At 61.7% G+C, this 14,946-nt stretch overlaps 1 protein-coding gene across 1 annotated transcript; it reads left to right on the top strand.

Annotated features, from left to right (window-relative positions):
* The first annotated feature begins 6,186 nt into the window (after positions 1 to 6,186).
* On the top strand, positions 6,187 to 11,016 carry LOC101940989 (phospholipase A2 inhibitor and Ly6/PLAUR domain-containing protein). Its single transcript, XM_065574032.1, has 5 exons — positions 6,187 to 6,288; positions 7,391 to 7,507; positions 8,594 to 8,746; positions 9,618 to 9,758; positions 10,644 to 11,016. Exons 1-5 carry the CDS (start codon positions 6,240 to 6,242, stop codon positions 10,799 to 10,801), a joined length of 618 nt encoding a protein of 205 aa, XP_065430104.1. The 5' UTR covers positions 6,187 to 6,239; the 3' UTR covers positions 10,802 to 11,016.
* Positions 11,017 to 14,946: the final 3,930 nt, after the last annotated feature.

The raw sequence follows: 14,946 nt of genomic DNA, 5'->3' as shown, positions 1-14,946 counted from the left end.
TTTGAAAGCATCGAGCCAGGCCGCGAAGCCGCTTGCTCGAGGTGGGCGAGGTGTATCTGTACCGCACGTGGGTGCCTCCATTTCCCTCTCTGCATAATTCCCACGGGGCCCTGGCTCTCTGAAAGGGTCAGGACATTTATTTCGTTGCAGTTTCCACTGCGTTCCAGAACCCCAGTGGAGGTGGAGCACCCGTTTGTGGGGTAGCGTCAAGGGTAAAGTGGGGTGCAGGCGGGGTGTCAGGGTCAGGTTCCGGGACAGGGCTGTCCCTCCCATTTCTCCTGGTTTAACTGGAATTGATCTAGGTTTGGGGGAGGGTTTATCCAGAACCTGGTTCTCAGCATAAGGTGGCGATTGCAGGGTGGTGGCCCCTGCCCCCGGGTCAAGAGAGGAGGATCTACCTGGGTCATCATTCCACACGTCCCCAGTGCAGCCTCCATTCCAGTTGTCCCATGTTCCATCTTTTCATTTAGCTAACCAATCTGTTTCCATTTCTGCCCCCACCCTTCAGGTACGGTAAAAGCACTCAAAGTCTGTCGAGGAACAGGGGACGGTAGCTTTTTCTTCTGCAGGTTTTCCACAGCTGTTTCCAATTGTTTATTTTCCTGCTTGATCTGTTCGAGCAGATTGTGGGTCTGGACCGCCTGTCGCCCTGTTAAAAGCGCTTGGGCTTTCCAGTGCTCGACTGCCTGGGTTGCTTCCTCCAAGGCTTCAGTTACCTCTTCTACTTGCCCGGTTTTCTCCAGGACTTGCCGGGCCAGAGTGGTGGTGTGTTATTTAAGCCATCGTACTGCCATGGACATTAATTGCAAAATTCCAGCTTTTTGACTTTCGTTATTACTTTTTAGAGCTTCTGTTTCTACCATTGCTTTATGTACGCCAGTCCATGTTTGGGGTCACCGGTGTCGTCAGACGTCACCGGTGGGGTGCTCTGCTCTGTTCAGTGTTGATACCAGTCGGCTGCGTGCGTGTGTTCCCTCTGTGTGCTGCCCCGGCTCTGCAGATCGCTGGCACAGCAGGCCCCGAGAGAACCCCCAATGACCACAGGCTCCGGTAAGGAACGAAGACCCCCGGCCAGGTTCATTGTCAAACGAAGCACAGGACTAGTTCCCTGCAGACTCTACAGGAGATACTACGAATATGCGCCCCCCGACAATCATAGGTGCCTACTTCCCCTCTTTTCTGTGGGAGCTCGACCCCCCCTCTGCCCCTACCCCCACCCCCACTCCACCCTTTCCATGAAGCCCTGCCTCTTCCCACCCCTTTCCAACCCCCATTCCAACCCCTTCCCCAAAGTCCCCGCCCTAACTCTGCTCCCTCCCTGCCCCTATTCCGACTCCTTCCCCAAATCCCCACCCTGGCCCCACCTCTTCCCCTGAGCACACCATGTTCCCGCTCCTCCCCCCTCTCCCGGAGCTGTTTGGCAGCGGCCAGGCAGGAAACGCTGGGAGGTAGGTGGAGGGGCAGGGGAGCTTGGCTGCCGGTGGGTCCTAAGCACCCACTAATTTTTCCCTGTGGGTGCTCCGGCCCCGGAGCACCCACGGGGTCAGCGCCTATGCTGACAATGGACCGTCTCAGTCCGTGGCGGGATTCTCCTGGCGCACGTGGGTTTGAACAAAACAACTCTATCCACCACATGATCCTTTTGACCCTGTTGTTAAAATGGATCAGCCTGTTCCTTGTTATCTGTGTGGAAGGCACTGCCAGGGGGTTCCCGGACCATCCTGGCACATGTTTCTCTTACTAGTGATTAGTATCTTTCAGGCATGTGTATAATAGCAACATCGGCCTTCTTCTTGCCAATTCTGTGAGCAGGGCCTGCCTCTGACTCCCAGCTTCACTTTGCTTTGTGTTAGCAAAGTCTTGACCATTCCTTTAGTTCAGGCCTCATGTCTCATACCGGGCCTCTGGTACAAGGGTTTATGTTTCAGGGCCTCATCTTACCACATCCCCCACCCTCGCTCACTTGCTCGTTTTCACCAGGCTGGAGCAGGGGGTTGGGGCGCGGGAGGGGGCTCAGGACTGGGGCAGGGGGTTGGGGCGCGGGAGACGGGGAGGGTTGCAGGCTCTGGGTGATGCTTACCTCAGGCGGCTCCCGGAAGCGGCCGGTGTATCCGGCTCTGAGACGGAGGTGTGGCCAGGTGCGCTCCCCCCATCCGCAGGCGCCGCCCCCGCAGCTCCCATTAGCTGCGGCTCCCGGCCAATGGGAGCTGCGGAGCCAGTGCTCAGGGCAGGGGCACTGCGCAGAGCCCCCGTGGCTGCCCCTGCATTTAGGAGCTGGACATGCCGGCCGCTTCCGGGAGCCGCGTGGAGCCAGGGCAGGTAGGGAGCCTGCCTTAGCCCCGCTGTGCTGCTGACCAGACTTTCAATGGCCCAGTCAGCAGTGCTGACCAGAGCTGCCAGGGTCCCTTTTCAACCAGGCTCTACAGTCGGAAACGGGACGCCTGGCAACCCTAATTACCATGAGGAACCTGGGCACAGGGACTGACTCAGTGTTGTGACTCGGTGTCATCGTTGTGCGATGGCAGCCCCGGCGAGCAGGATGGTGGCACCGGGCCATGACTGAGGGCGACTTCTGCTCCCTCTTTCTGTCTGCGTACACACGCCTCTGGCGGTCCCTCTGTCACGCTGTCTGAAGCGGCTCATGACCGTGAGTGCCTATTTCAGGGCAGGCTGACAGACCCGGGACAGGCCCCCCAAGCTGGTGGTGAGTTCTAGTATTAGATTTCCCCAAGACAGTAACAAATGCCAACTCCTGGATCGCTGTCACAGTCTAACCGTGGAGTCCCAGCCTGTCCCCTGAGACTCTCCAGGCTGTCTTGCCACCCAACCAAACTGGCTTTAGTGACCAAGTCACTTACACCAGAAATCACCCCCCAGTAGGTTGCTCCCAGTCACTTCCCCAGATCAACTGGTGCCCTAGATCCTACACCAAACGCAAGGCCTGGTGCAAATCCTAACGCCTGCCCGACTTGGAGCGATCTGTTGGTTTGAAGTGCCTTTCAGGGTGGACCCAGTGGTCACCCCTGGGGATCTTGGCCTCAGTTTAGAGTTTCTGGCCCTGTCAGAGTTCAAACAGTGAAGAGAGAGAGGGACAATTTCCCTGTGACTTGGTGACAGGTGAGACAGGGCCGTTAACCAGCCCTCAGGATTGCAATGGGCTTGGCTGGCCCGTCTGGTTCGGCTAGGCCCTGCTGCCCGGGTGGGGGGACGATTCCCAGGCTGGGTTCACACGTCCAGAGCAAACGGTTTCAAAGCTCTTTAGAACAAAAGCGAGCGCTTTCCTCGCAGGCCGGAACCCAGACACGGCTCGGGAGGTTAGTGCAGGCGCAGCGGCTTCCCTAGAGGCTAAACGTTAACTACAGTCGTACCAGACTGACACCAGTGCTGAGCAAAGTAACGCACGGGTCACCTGGGCTGGCCCCGGCTACGGTCTGCAGCCCCTCCCCTGTCCCTCCCGCTTCATCCCCATCCCTCTGTCTGTCCGTCCATCCCCACGCACACCTTCCTACCCATCCGTCCATCGCCAGCCAGCCCCGTCGCTACAGCGGTGCCGACTCATCATTCTGTCATGAGTCTCGTGATAATTATAATATACTAGAATTATAATTAATTGAGTTGCATCCGATCAAGTGGGCTGTAGCCCACGAAAGCTGATGCCCAAATAAATGTGTTAGTCTCTAAGGTGCCACAAGGACTCCTCGTTGTTTTTGATGATAATTATCGTTTTCGTTCCCAGAGTCCGGTGGGTCTGGGCTGGTTTCAGCCTTAAAGCAGAGGGCCGTTTCGAGCCCTCGCGGCTGTGGAGAAAGCTACAAACCGTGACCCATGGGTCCCCTAACGGCTCAAAGAGCAGACGGCAAATTACAAGCCCCCCAGATCTCGTATCTTTACGTGATCTCGTGATTTTAAAGCCAATCTCATGATTTTTTGAACCTTTGGGGTTGGCCATTCTGCCTCCATCTGTCCGGTTCTCCGTCCCCATACACAGCCCTCAGTCTCCCTACCCGTCCCCCTATAGACCCATCCGTGCAGCTAATGTGCCCCAGGCCCCCCCTGGGATCACCCCCCCCTAGCTAAATGGGGCTCCGCAGCCCCCTGGGGATCCGTGAGCCCTTTCGCTGAAACCACGAGCCCTGGCGTCGTGCCCCCCCCATGGGGCTGAAACCCCGAGCTCCCCCCCCCCGAAGCCCCGATGTGGGCAGAAGCCCTGAGCCCATGGGCAGAGGTGAGGGGGCATGAGGGAGTTGCTCCCCCAAACTGCAGTGTCTTACCCAGAGTGGGGCAGTCCTGGGGGCAGCTCCACCCCCCCTTCTCCTCTCCCTCAGCCCCCCCTCAGCCCCCACCCTCTGGCCAGGTCCTAGGCGGGAAGCCGGAGCCAGGCAGTGCGGGGCAGGCGGTGCCGTGGGGTGGGCAGCTGTGCCATTCCCCCGGCTGCTGCTGGTGCCCGGGTTACGGCTGCTCCCGGCCCCCTTTGACTGCTCCTGCCGCCGGTCAGAGCCGCCGGGCGGGGACCCGGCTCCGGGGCCGGCAGAGCCCTCGGGGAGCAGCCCCCCCACACAGCCCCAGGCAGGCGGGGGGGTCTGCTGAGGTGAGTCTGGGAGTGGAGGCGACTCTCCCTCCCTGGACCCCGCTGGGCAGAGCCGGCCTGAGCCCCCTCCCCAAAAACAGAAGTCAAACGACGCCTGTGCCCCAGGGTCCGGCCCCTGTCTGGAGCCCCAAGCCCCCCTGCCCCTGCCGGGCCCTGGAGTTTTCAGAGCATGTGGAGGGGGGCTCCGAAAGAAAAGGGCCGAGACCCCCTGCGCTAGATCCCAGCAAGTCGGGGGCGTCACTGCAGCCGGCTGGCCAGTCCTCTGCTGCTGCGTGACTGTCCCAAAGGCCTTTCTCCAGGGCCGTGCCCACAAACTCTCTGTCCTGCTCACGCTGGCCCCCAGCCAGGCCAGCCGCGCCTCCGTCAGCAACCTGAGCACTTCGCTCGGCTCCCCTGGGCCCTCTCAGTCCTCTGCCCGGAATCAGAGCCGGGGAGAGAACCCAGGAGTCCCGGCTCCCAGCCCCTGCTACTCTAACCACTAGCCCCCACTCCCCTCCCAGAGCAGGGGACAGAACCCAGGAGTCCCGGCTCCCAGCCCCACTGCTCTAACCCACCAGCCCCCACTCCCCTCCCAGAGCCGGGGAGAGAACCCAGGAGTCCTGGCTCCCAGCCCCTCCTGCTCTAACCCACCAGCCCCCACTTCCCTCCCAGAGCCGGGGATAGAAAATCCCTGGTGGGACTTTCCATTCCCCCCTCAGCCAGACAGACACCCCATCTGGGACCCCGCCTTTACACCGGGATAGTAACAAAGCAGGTATTATCCCCTGATGGGGCTAATACCCTGGTTGAGCCAGGCTCAAGGCATCTCTAGCCATGCCCCTGTCACTCTGAGCCTAGCCTTAGGCGGGGTCCGGGTGTCCCCATACCATTTTGGGGAATGTGTTTACCCCTAACTTGGTACCGGGGGGATCCGTCGGGAATGTGTCCAGCGCCTAGCACGTCTTAGGAGTGTCTGTGGGTTTGCGACCCCAGCCGGAGTCTTGCCAAGTTCCCGTACCGGACGGGGAACCTGCAGGCGGGCGTCTGCTTTGTGACAGGGCCTGGCCCCGGCTCGGCCGGCGCATCCTCCCCTCTGGACAATCTCGCTTGGTGGCTGTGGCCGGCTGCTCACAGGCCTGTCTCCTTGGCATCAGGGCTGCTTTCCCCCCTTGATCTCGGCCCCCTGCCCCATGCCGAGGCACCGGCTGGCTTGTGTCCCTCCTGGGCTCCCAGGGCTGGGGGCGGAGAGGGCCCTTGGCCGGATTACGGGCTGGGGCAATGGGGGGTGAGGCCGCACCGGTCAGGTCACAGGCTTCCCTTAATGGGATCCCCCATATTCCACCCCCAGGCTCCCCAAACCCTCACCGCAACCCTGGCCCCCCAGATACCCCATAGTCCAAGAGCGGCAACCCCAGGGCACGGCGGGAGGGGCCGCGTGGTAGCAGGCCAGGCGCGGTGCATGGCAGGGATGGAAAGGGAGACGTGGCCGGTGGGGAGAGGTCCAGGCCAGGTTAATTGATGGCCCCGGAGCCGGATCCCTCCAGGAACTGGCTGTTCCCAGGCCCTGTTCCCTGCCCTGGCCCAGCCCCGTGGCTATAAATCGCCAGTGGGCGCAGCTCTGGCTGCATCCGACGGCCAGCTCCGCTCGCTGCCCCACGTTCTGCCCTGCACCATGGCGGCCCACCTGGCCCTCTGCCTGCTGTCCGCGCTGCTGGCCACGGGTGAGTGGTAATGTCTGTCCAGCACCAGCCACCAGATCCCACTCCCCTTCCAGAGCCGGGGAGAGAACCCAGGAGTCCTGCTCCCAGCCCCCCTGCTCTGACCCACCAGCCCCCGCTCCCCTCCCAGAGCCGGGGACAGAACCCAGGAGTCCTGCTCCCAGCCCCCTGCTCTAACCCACCAGCCCCCGCTCCCCTTCCAGAGCTGGGGAGAGAACCCAGGAGTCCTGCTCCCAGCCCCCCCGCTCTGACCCACCAGACCCCACTCCCCTTCCAGAGCCGGGGACAGAACCCAGGAGTCCTGCTCCCAGCCCCCCTGCTCTGACCCACCAGCCCCCGCTCCCCTCCCAGAGCCGGGGAGAGAACCCAGGAGTCCTGCTCCCAGCCCCCCTGCTCTGACCCACCAGCCCCCGCTCCCCTCCCAGAGCCGGGACAGAACCCAGGAGTCCTGCTCCCAGCCCCCCTGCTCTGACCCACCAGCCCCCGCTCCCCTCCCAGAGCCGGGGACAGAACCCTGGAGTCCTGCTCCCAGCCCCCCTGCTCTGACCCACCAGCCCCCGCTCCCCTTCCAGACCTGGGGAGAGAACCCAGGAGTCCTGGCTCCCAGCCCCCCTGCTCTGACCCACCAGCCCCCACTCCCCTCCCAGAGCGGGGCAGAGAATCCAGGAGTTCTCTCCCAGCCCCCCCGCTCTAACCACTAGACCCCACTCCCCACTCAGAGAACCCAGGAGTCCTGGCTCCCAGCCCCCCCCCCCCCCGCTCTAACCCCTAGTCCCCACTCCCCTCACAAGGCCGGGGACAGAACCCAGGAGTCCTGCTCCCAGCCCCCTGCTCTAACCCACCAGCCCCCGCTCCCCTCCCAGAGCCGGGGAGAGAACCCAGGAGTCCTGGCTCCCAGCCCCCCTGCTCTAACCACTAGACCCCACTCCCCACTCAGAGAACCCAGGAGTCCTGGCTCCCAGAACGGCAAGCCCAATCTAAGCTCCGCTACTCAGCTGCTGCGGGTGACCAGGCAGCAGGGATGCCCCCACTGGAACGATCTGTTAAGGGGGGGCCAGCGGCCCTGTGGATTATCCCTCTCCCAAATCCTCCCCTCTCTCCCCAGGTGGCTGCCTGAAGTGCGAACGCTGCAGCAGCGCTGACAAGACGTGCTCCGGAGAGCCGCAGGACTGCGCGCCCTCCCAGACCGCCTGCCTCATCCTCACCTCGGAGACCAGAGTCGGTGGGTGATGGGCATCTCCCCGCCCCCTAGGAGGAGGGGCTGGGCTCTGCTGCTGGCCAGCCAGCGGGGCCCCTGTCACGCCAGGCACCACCCAGACTCCAACTGAGATCAGGGCCCGTCACGCCAGGTGCAGTGGAGTCAACCTGTGGAACTCCTTGCCAGAGGATGTTGTGACGGCCAAGACTAGAACAGGGTTCAAACAAGAACTAGATAAGTTCATGGAGGATAGGTCCATCAATGGCTATTCGCCAGGATGGGCAGGGATGGTGTCCCTAGCCTCTGTTTGCCAGAAACTGGGAATGGGCGACAGGGGAGGGATCACTTCATGATTCCCTGTTCTGTTCATTCCCTCTGGGTAGAGTGGCCAACTTTCCAACCGCAGAAAACCAAACACCCCTATCCCGCCCCTTCCTGAGGCACTGCCCCTGCCCTGCCCCTTCTCTGAGGCCACTCCAGAGCTGGGGCAGGGGGTTGGGGGGGGTGTGGGGGTGCAGGCTGTGGAGTGGGGCTGGGGCTGAGGGGTTCGGCGTGCGGGAAGGGGCGTGGGCTTTGGGAGGGAGTTTGGGTGCGGGACGAGGTTTGAACCTGGGGCAGGGGGTTGGGGTGTGTGGGGGTGCAGGCTCTGGTGTGGGGCTGGGGCTGAGGGGTTCGGCGTGCGGGAAGGGGCGTGGGCTTTGGGAGGGAGTTTGGGTGCAGAACGCGGTTTGAACCTGGGGCAGGGGGTCGGGGTGTAGGAGGGGTTTTGGGCTGTGGGGTCTGAGCAGGACTGACCTCAGGTGGCTCCCGGAAGTGGCTGGCATGTCTGGCTCCTAGGTGGAGGCGCGGCCAGGTAGCTCTGTGCACTGCCCCCATCCGCAGGTGCCGCCCCCTTAGCTCTCACTGGCCACAGTTCCCAGCCAATGGGAGCTGCGGAGCCAGCACTCGTGGTGGGGGCAGCGTGCGGAGCCCCGTGGCCGCGCCTCCGCATAGGAGCCGGAGGGACGTGCCGGCTCGTTCCAGGAGCCGCGCAGAGCCAGGACAGGCCTTAGCCCCGCTGTGCCGCAGCCCGTCCGGCCCGGTGACGCCTCCCCCCCATCTCGCCCCCAGGGAAGGAGCAGAAACTGGGCACCTACAAGGGCTGCACCGAGAACAAGTTCTGCCCCCCGCGATCCTCCAGCCTCAGTTCTGCCTTCGGCCTGCGTGTGCGGAGCGCCGCCAAGTGCTGCCAGCGGGACCTGTGCAACAAGGGGGCCGTGAGGTGTACGGGACCAATCGCCTGCCCGGCCCCCGCTTGAACCACGAGACCCTGCTCCCCTGCCTGAGCTGGGGAGAGAACCCAGGAGTCCTGGCTCCCAGCCCCTCCCCCCCCTCTGACCCATGAGACCCCGCTCCTCTGCCTGAGCCGGGGAGAGAACCCAGGAGTCCTGGCTCCCAGCCCCTGCCCCCCTCTCTGACCCATGAGACCCTGCTCCCCTGCCTGAGCCGGGGAGAGAACCCAGGAGTCCTGGCTCCCAGCCCCTGCCCCCCATCTGACCCATGAGACCCCGCTCCCCTGCCTGAGCCGGGGAGAGAACCCAGGAGTCCTGGCTCCCAGCCCCTCCCCTCCCTCTGACCCATGAGACCCCGCTCCCCTGCCTGAGCCGGGGAGAGAACCCAGGAGTCCTGGCTCCCAGCCCCTCCCCTCCCTCTGACCCATGAGACCCCGCTCCCCTGCCTGAGCCGGGGAGAGAACCCAGGAGTCCTGGCTCCCAGCCCCTGCCCCCCTCTCTGACCCATGAGACCTCGCTCCCCTGCCTGAGACGGAGAGAGAACCCAGGAGTCCTGGCTCCCAGCCCCCCCTCTCTGACACATGAGATCCCGCTCCCCTGCCTGAGACGGGGAGAGAACCCAGGAGTCCTGGCTCCCCTAGCCCCCCATTCTAACCCACCAGACCCCGCTCCCCAGCTTGAGCCAGGCAGAGAACCCAGGAGTCCTGGCCCCCAGCTCCCACCCACGCCTCCCATGCCAACCCAGTACACCCCACTCCCGTCTCAGATTAAAGGAGTCGCTCTGACCATTAGGACACCCAGCCCCATCCCGCCGCCCTGCCCTGCTCCGAGCACCAGCACTGACTGTGTCTCTCTGTCCCTAGTGCCACGGGCGCAGCCCAAGCCCAGCGGGCTGCAGTGCCCGGGCTGCGTGTCCGAGGGCACCGAATGCCAGGCCAATGAGACCGTGAGCTGCCTGGGCGCCGAGAACCACTGCGTCTATTTCGCTGGGTCCATCACAACCGGTAACGGCGCGGGGGGGACAATGGGGGCGGGGAAGGGCTCTGGCATCGAGCGGAGGAAGGCGGGGCAAGGAGTGAGCGCGGGGGTCAACGCCAGGCACAGCCCAATCCGGGATAAGGCCCCGTTGTAACGAGCTCCCGCGGGCTGGGCTGGGTTCGCCCCCCATTGTATCTTCTCTGGCAGCTGCGTTAGTGGAACACAATTCCCTGAGCTCCGGGCCGGGGGAGACTCACCGGGGCTCTGCGGGGGGGAAATTAGCCAAGAACCTTGTGGAATTAAAATGCAGCTAAGATTCAGAAGAAGAAAAAACCACAATGAAAATTCCCCACCCGCGGGAAAGCTCTGGAAAGCCGGCCAGGCGGAGGGGGAGGTCCCGGTTCGGGGCCGGCCGGCCAGGTGAACCGACGGGGGTGAGGTCCCAGCTCAGGGCCAGTTGGCCAGGTGAACTGACAGAGGGTGATGTCCCAGCTCAGGGCCGGCCGGCCAGGCGGAGGGGGAGCTCCCGGTTCGGGGCCAGTCGGCCAGGTGAACCGACGGGGGTGAGGTCCCAGCTCGGGGCAGGCCAGCCAGGTGAACCAACGGGGGTGAGGTCCCAGCTCAGGGCCGGCCAGCCAGGTGAACCGACGGGGGTAGGGTCCCGGCTCTGGTAGCCCTGGGACCTGCCTCCGGGGCACCCTGTGGCCAGCAGTGTGGTACCCGGGACCCACAGGGCCTCCCACCTGGTGAGCTGCAGGCGGTGGAGGGGGTGGGATCAGGTGTCCCCATCCCCTCAGCAGGCAGGTGCCCGGCGGAGTTTGGTGGCAATCGAAGCGTCTCAGGGGGCTGTTCCCAGGGGACTCTCTGGGGCGTGATCCCCCCGGCGACGCCCTTCTCCGCTCTGCTTTCAGGCACCCGGAATTACACCTACGCCGTGCGCGGCTGTGGCACGAAAAGCACCTGCGCCAGCAAGGTGGGGGTGTACAAGCTGCCGGGGGTCTTCACCGACATCGTGATAACGTCCGAATGCAGCCCAGCCCCCACCCCCGGCCCCAAGCAGAGCACTTAGCCCCCAGTGCCGCCACCAGGCCCCAGCCCAGCCGCCACCTGGGGCACACGGAGCCCGGCTGGGGGTCGCTCCTGTCGCCGTCGCTCTCGGCACGATCCAGGATCGAGATCCGGCGTCGGGCACAAGCCGCAAACTGCTGGGGGGGGGGAGGGCGGCAATTTATTTCCTGTGAGAACGTCCCTGAATAAAGCATCACCAGCGGGTGAGGGGGGAAAGGACGTGTGACTTTTTTAACACTGTTGCAAAACTGGCACAACAGGATGCCACGGACTCCCAGGTCGCGCCCACTCTTGGCCCCGTGTGGTCCGTGGGGGGTGCCCCTTTCAGTGCGACAGCCCTTCTCGGGGGTCCACTCTCTCTCGGGGTCAGGCCCCTCCACCTCCTGGAGCCGCACCTCTCTGAGCCTTAGCACGTCTGTCTCTGCCGTGGGCCCCCTCAGGGAGTCCACTCGCTCTGGGCCCCCGGGGCCTCCACTCCCAGAGGGAATAATGCCCCCCCCCCCGTTCTCTAGTCCAGAGCGACTCTCAGCCAGCGTAAAACAGGAGGGTTTATTGAGAGTTGAACCCAGCACAGGAAACTCTCCAGCCTCAGGCCTGGCCTCCCTCAGCCCAGCACATCCCAGTCTCTCTGCATCCAGGGGGGCTCTGCCTGCTCCCCCTCTCCAGCCCAGAGCCCCCCTGCTCCCAGCTGGGCATCTGAGATCACCAGCCCCAGGCCCCACCTCTGTCCATTGTCTTCTCTCCAGGTAAACAGGGTCGTAAACCAGGTTGCCTGGGCCTCCTCTCCTCTCCGCCCTCCTCTGGCCCCTCAGGCTGGAACCGGCTGGTCAGGTCACCGGGGTCCCTGCAGCCCATTGTCCTCCCACTGGCCAGAACCAGCTGCAACTCCAGAGCTGGGCCTCCGGGTCACCAGGTCACCGGTCGCTGGGGTCTCCATCCTCCAGGGCATTGGCTGGGGTCCCACGTTCCCTCTCCAGTCCTGTGCAACAACAAACTCCCTCTCCCCTCCCCTCGTTAAACCAGTAACACCCAGGGAAACTGAGTCCCACCCCCTCTGCATGCAAACCATTGGAAACCCACAGAGAAAACAAGAACACCCCCACACACACACTTCGTCACACAGGGCCCCAATCTCGGCTTGGGTCTGGGCAGTATCCGGCACAGGGGGGGACCCTGGACTCGATTGGGGTCTGTGTGGTGCGTAGCACAATGGGGGCCCTGGTCTTGTGCGAGGTTGGGGCAGTACCCAGGGGGTCTGGCCAGTGCCTGGTGCAAAGCGGGCTCCAGTCTTGTTTGGAGTCTGGGCCGGGCCCCCATCTCTCAGCTGATCCCTAGGACCAGAGGCAAACCCCAGATGCTCCCATCCCAGGCACCCCCCTACAAGGAGAGACAGTGTCATCCAGTGGTTAGTGCACTCACCTCGGACACAAGAGACCCAGGTTCAACTCCCTGCTCTGCCCCAGACCCCTTGGGTAAATCACCCAGCCGCTCTGTGCCTCAGTTTCCCTGCCCTGTCTCCCAGGGGAGTGCGGGGATGAAGCGGCAAGGACGGGGCTAGCGAGTCCTGGTCCAGGCAGGGGGGAACACGCTGAGTTGTGCCCAGCCCCTTGGGGAGCTCTCCTCCACTGCCTGCCCCCTCCTTGAACTGCACTCATGGGCGGAGATTGGGGGGCAGGTGCATTAGCCACTTTTTGTATTTCCACACGCCCATGCAGTGAATAACGCTGGATCCTAAAGTCTGGATCCTAAATCCAGGATCCTACTGAGATGGGGCTGCCTCCGACCTTCACTGGGCGTTCTGCAGGCAAGTCCCTCCTGACCCCAGCGTGGGGGTGGGAGGAGAAAAGCAGTGAGCAAAGGAGGGAGGGGGAAGAGGCGGGGCAGGGGTGGGGCTTTGGGGGGGAGAGGTGGGGCAGGGGAGGTTCCAGCACTCCTGTTGGAGTGTCCAGTTTTTAAATATTACTAAGTTGGCAACTCTAACAGACAAGCCCTTAGAATCCAGGAGGCTCACACCCACGAACCATCCCAAACCAGAGAGAGACAAAGCAGGCTGCTCCCTAAGGCAGTGAGGCACAGCTCACCGCCTCACCTTTCTCTAGGCTGGCTCTCCACAGACTGACTCAGGCCATGTCCATCCTTCCAGTGCCCCCAAGCCTGCCAGCTGCCAGCATGACTGGGAAACCCTAGCATTGTTTGGGGAATTATGACATTTTGAAACGTGAGTGTTACTGAAATACGTGGTGAGGTTGGGAACACCCACAACCAGCCGTTCAGGTACAACAATGGAACAGCCAGACAGTGTTGAGGGAATCCACACTCCCAAGGACGACCCAGGAACTGGATACGATGAAGACGTCTCAGGGAGAGTGGAGGCTGCTTGTCTCACATCACAGCAAAAGCTCTTTCCAGCCAGCTGGAGGAACCTGTAAAGGGGGGAAGTGACGTCATCCCCTGTCCTCCCTCCCCCCAACCCAACACCTGGGACCACGTCTGGAAGACAAAGACTGACCGGGGGAGGTGGTCCGGGCTGCAAAGGAGAATCCCAGCCTGTGTATCAAGGAACCATCCCGTCAGGGGGACACGGCCCCATTCAAACCCTGGCTGGTTTCTAGAACTCAGACTGCGATTTTCCTTTCATTTCGTAGGTGACCGGCTTGGCTCTGCTCACTCACCGCTTATAGCCAGTGAACATCTGGAACGATGCTGCCTTTGGTGGGACACTTCTGAGACATTCGACAGACATTTAGAAACATCATTCACAGACGAACAGCTATTTCCCACCAGGTTAGAGTCCCCCTCCCCCGGGTCATAGCACAATGGGTTAAACTGCTCCTAGTAATACAACATCCCAACATTGTTACAAACTGGACTTTCAAGAGGATACAGTTTCTGCCGTTCTTCCCTTGCGTTTGTGTCTTCGAGCCTAAGTGTGGCAACCCTCTCAGCAGCCAGCCGCTCCATACGCCCCCTACGAGCCCTCTCCTCTCTCGCGGCAGCCTCCTTCTGTCTGTTAGCAGCTTCTCTTTCCAGTTTAGCATTTCTTTCCTTCTCTGTCTTTCTTTCTCCAGCTGGGCCAAGGCTTGCTTCTCTCTCGTTTGCCTTTCTGCCAGTTTCGGATCACGTTCAGACTGCAGGCTGTCGCTCAGGGCTTGCAGCTTCATTGCTTCTGCTGATGCTTTCCGGCTCACGGTCACTGATCTTTAACCAACAAAACTCTCAATCCCAAAATTCAAATGTGGATAGCGCGGGGTTCTGAGCCAAAGCTTAACTGACCTGGTTCTGGGGATCCGGCCGACTACGCCACTGGAACGATGCTGCCTTTGGTGGGACACAACGGAGAGTGTCAATTCAGGACAAATTGCTCAGAGCAGGGCACTCACAGCCCCAGGCTGGGGTCTTTTGCACACCAAACCCACCAGAGAGGACTTTGGTTTTACCCCACTGGCTAACCACAAGTCACACAAGCCATTCCCTCAGACACTCCAGTGTCCCAGTATCCCCACTAGTGCCACTCGTTATGGGAATGAATGGCTCTGAAAACCAATACCCCAGTAAAAGAATAAAGGTTCTCCCGATCCCAAAGGACCAAGCCCCAGGCCCAGGTCAATATATAAGTCAGATTTTACCCACAAATCACGCTGCTGCCAATCCTTTAGAATCTAAAATCTAAAGGTTTATTCATAAAAGAAAGAAATACAGATGAGAGCTAAAACTGATTAAATGGATCAATTACATCCAGTAATGGCAAAGTTCTGGGTTCAGGCTTGTAGCAGCGATGGAATAAACTGCAGGTTCAAATCATGTCTCTGCAACATCCCCCGCTGGGATGGGCCCTTCAGTCCTTTGTTCAGAGCTTCAGTTTGTAGCAAAGTCCCTCCAGAGACCAGAAGCAGGATTGAAGACAAGATGGAGGGGTTTCCAGGGCCTTTTATATTCTCTGCCCCTGGAAGGACGCCCCTTTGTTCTTACTGTGGAAAATCACAGCAGCAAGATGGAGTCTGGAGTCACATGGGCAAGTCACATGTCCATGCATGACTCAGCTTGCAGGCCAATGCCATTGTTTCCATGCTTTATTGAACATTCCCAGGAGGACTTCTTCTGTGGATTGGGGTCTCCCGAGGTCCATTGTCCGTGAAGTGTTTCTTG

Source organism: Chrysemys picta, chromosome 20 (genome assembly GCF_011386835.1).
Source record: "Chrysemys picta bellii isolate R12L10 chromosome 20, ASM1138683v2, whole genome shotgun sequence".
NCBI classification, from domain to species: Eukaryota; Metazoa; Chordata; order Testudines; family Emydidae; genus Chrysemys; species Chrysemys picta.
The sequence above is the reverse complement of the archived record's forward strand: the minus strand, read 5'-3'. Positions and strand labels throughout refer to the sequence as shown.

Bases quoted from the DNA above. Each gene is read 5' to 3' on its own strand.
- LOC101940989 (XM_065574032.1), top strand. From the start codon at position 6,240: ATGGCGGCCCACCTGGCCCTCTGCCTGCTGTCCGCGCTGCTGGCCACG. The intron at 7,508-8,593 runs GTGGGTGATGGG...TCTCGCCCCCAG, and splicing joins CACCTCGGAGACCAGAGTCG to GGAAGGAGCAGAAACTGGGC. The intron at 8,747-9,617 runs GTACGGGACCAA...CTCTGTCCCTAG, and splicing joins CAACAAGGGGGCCGTGAGGT to TGCCACGGGCGCAGCCCAAG.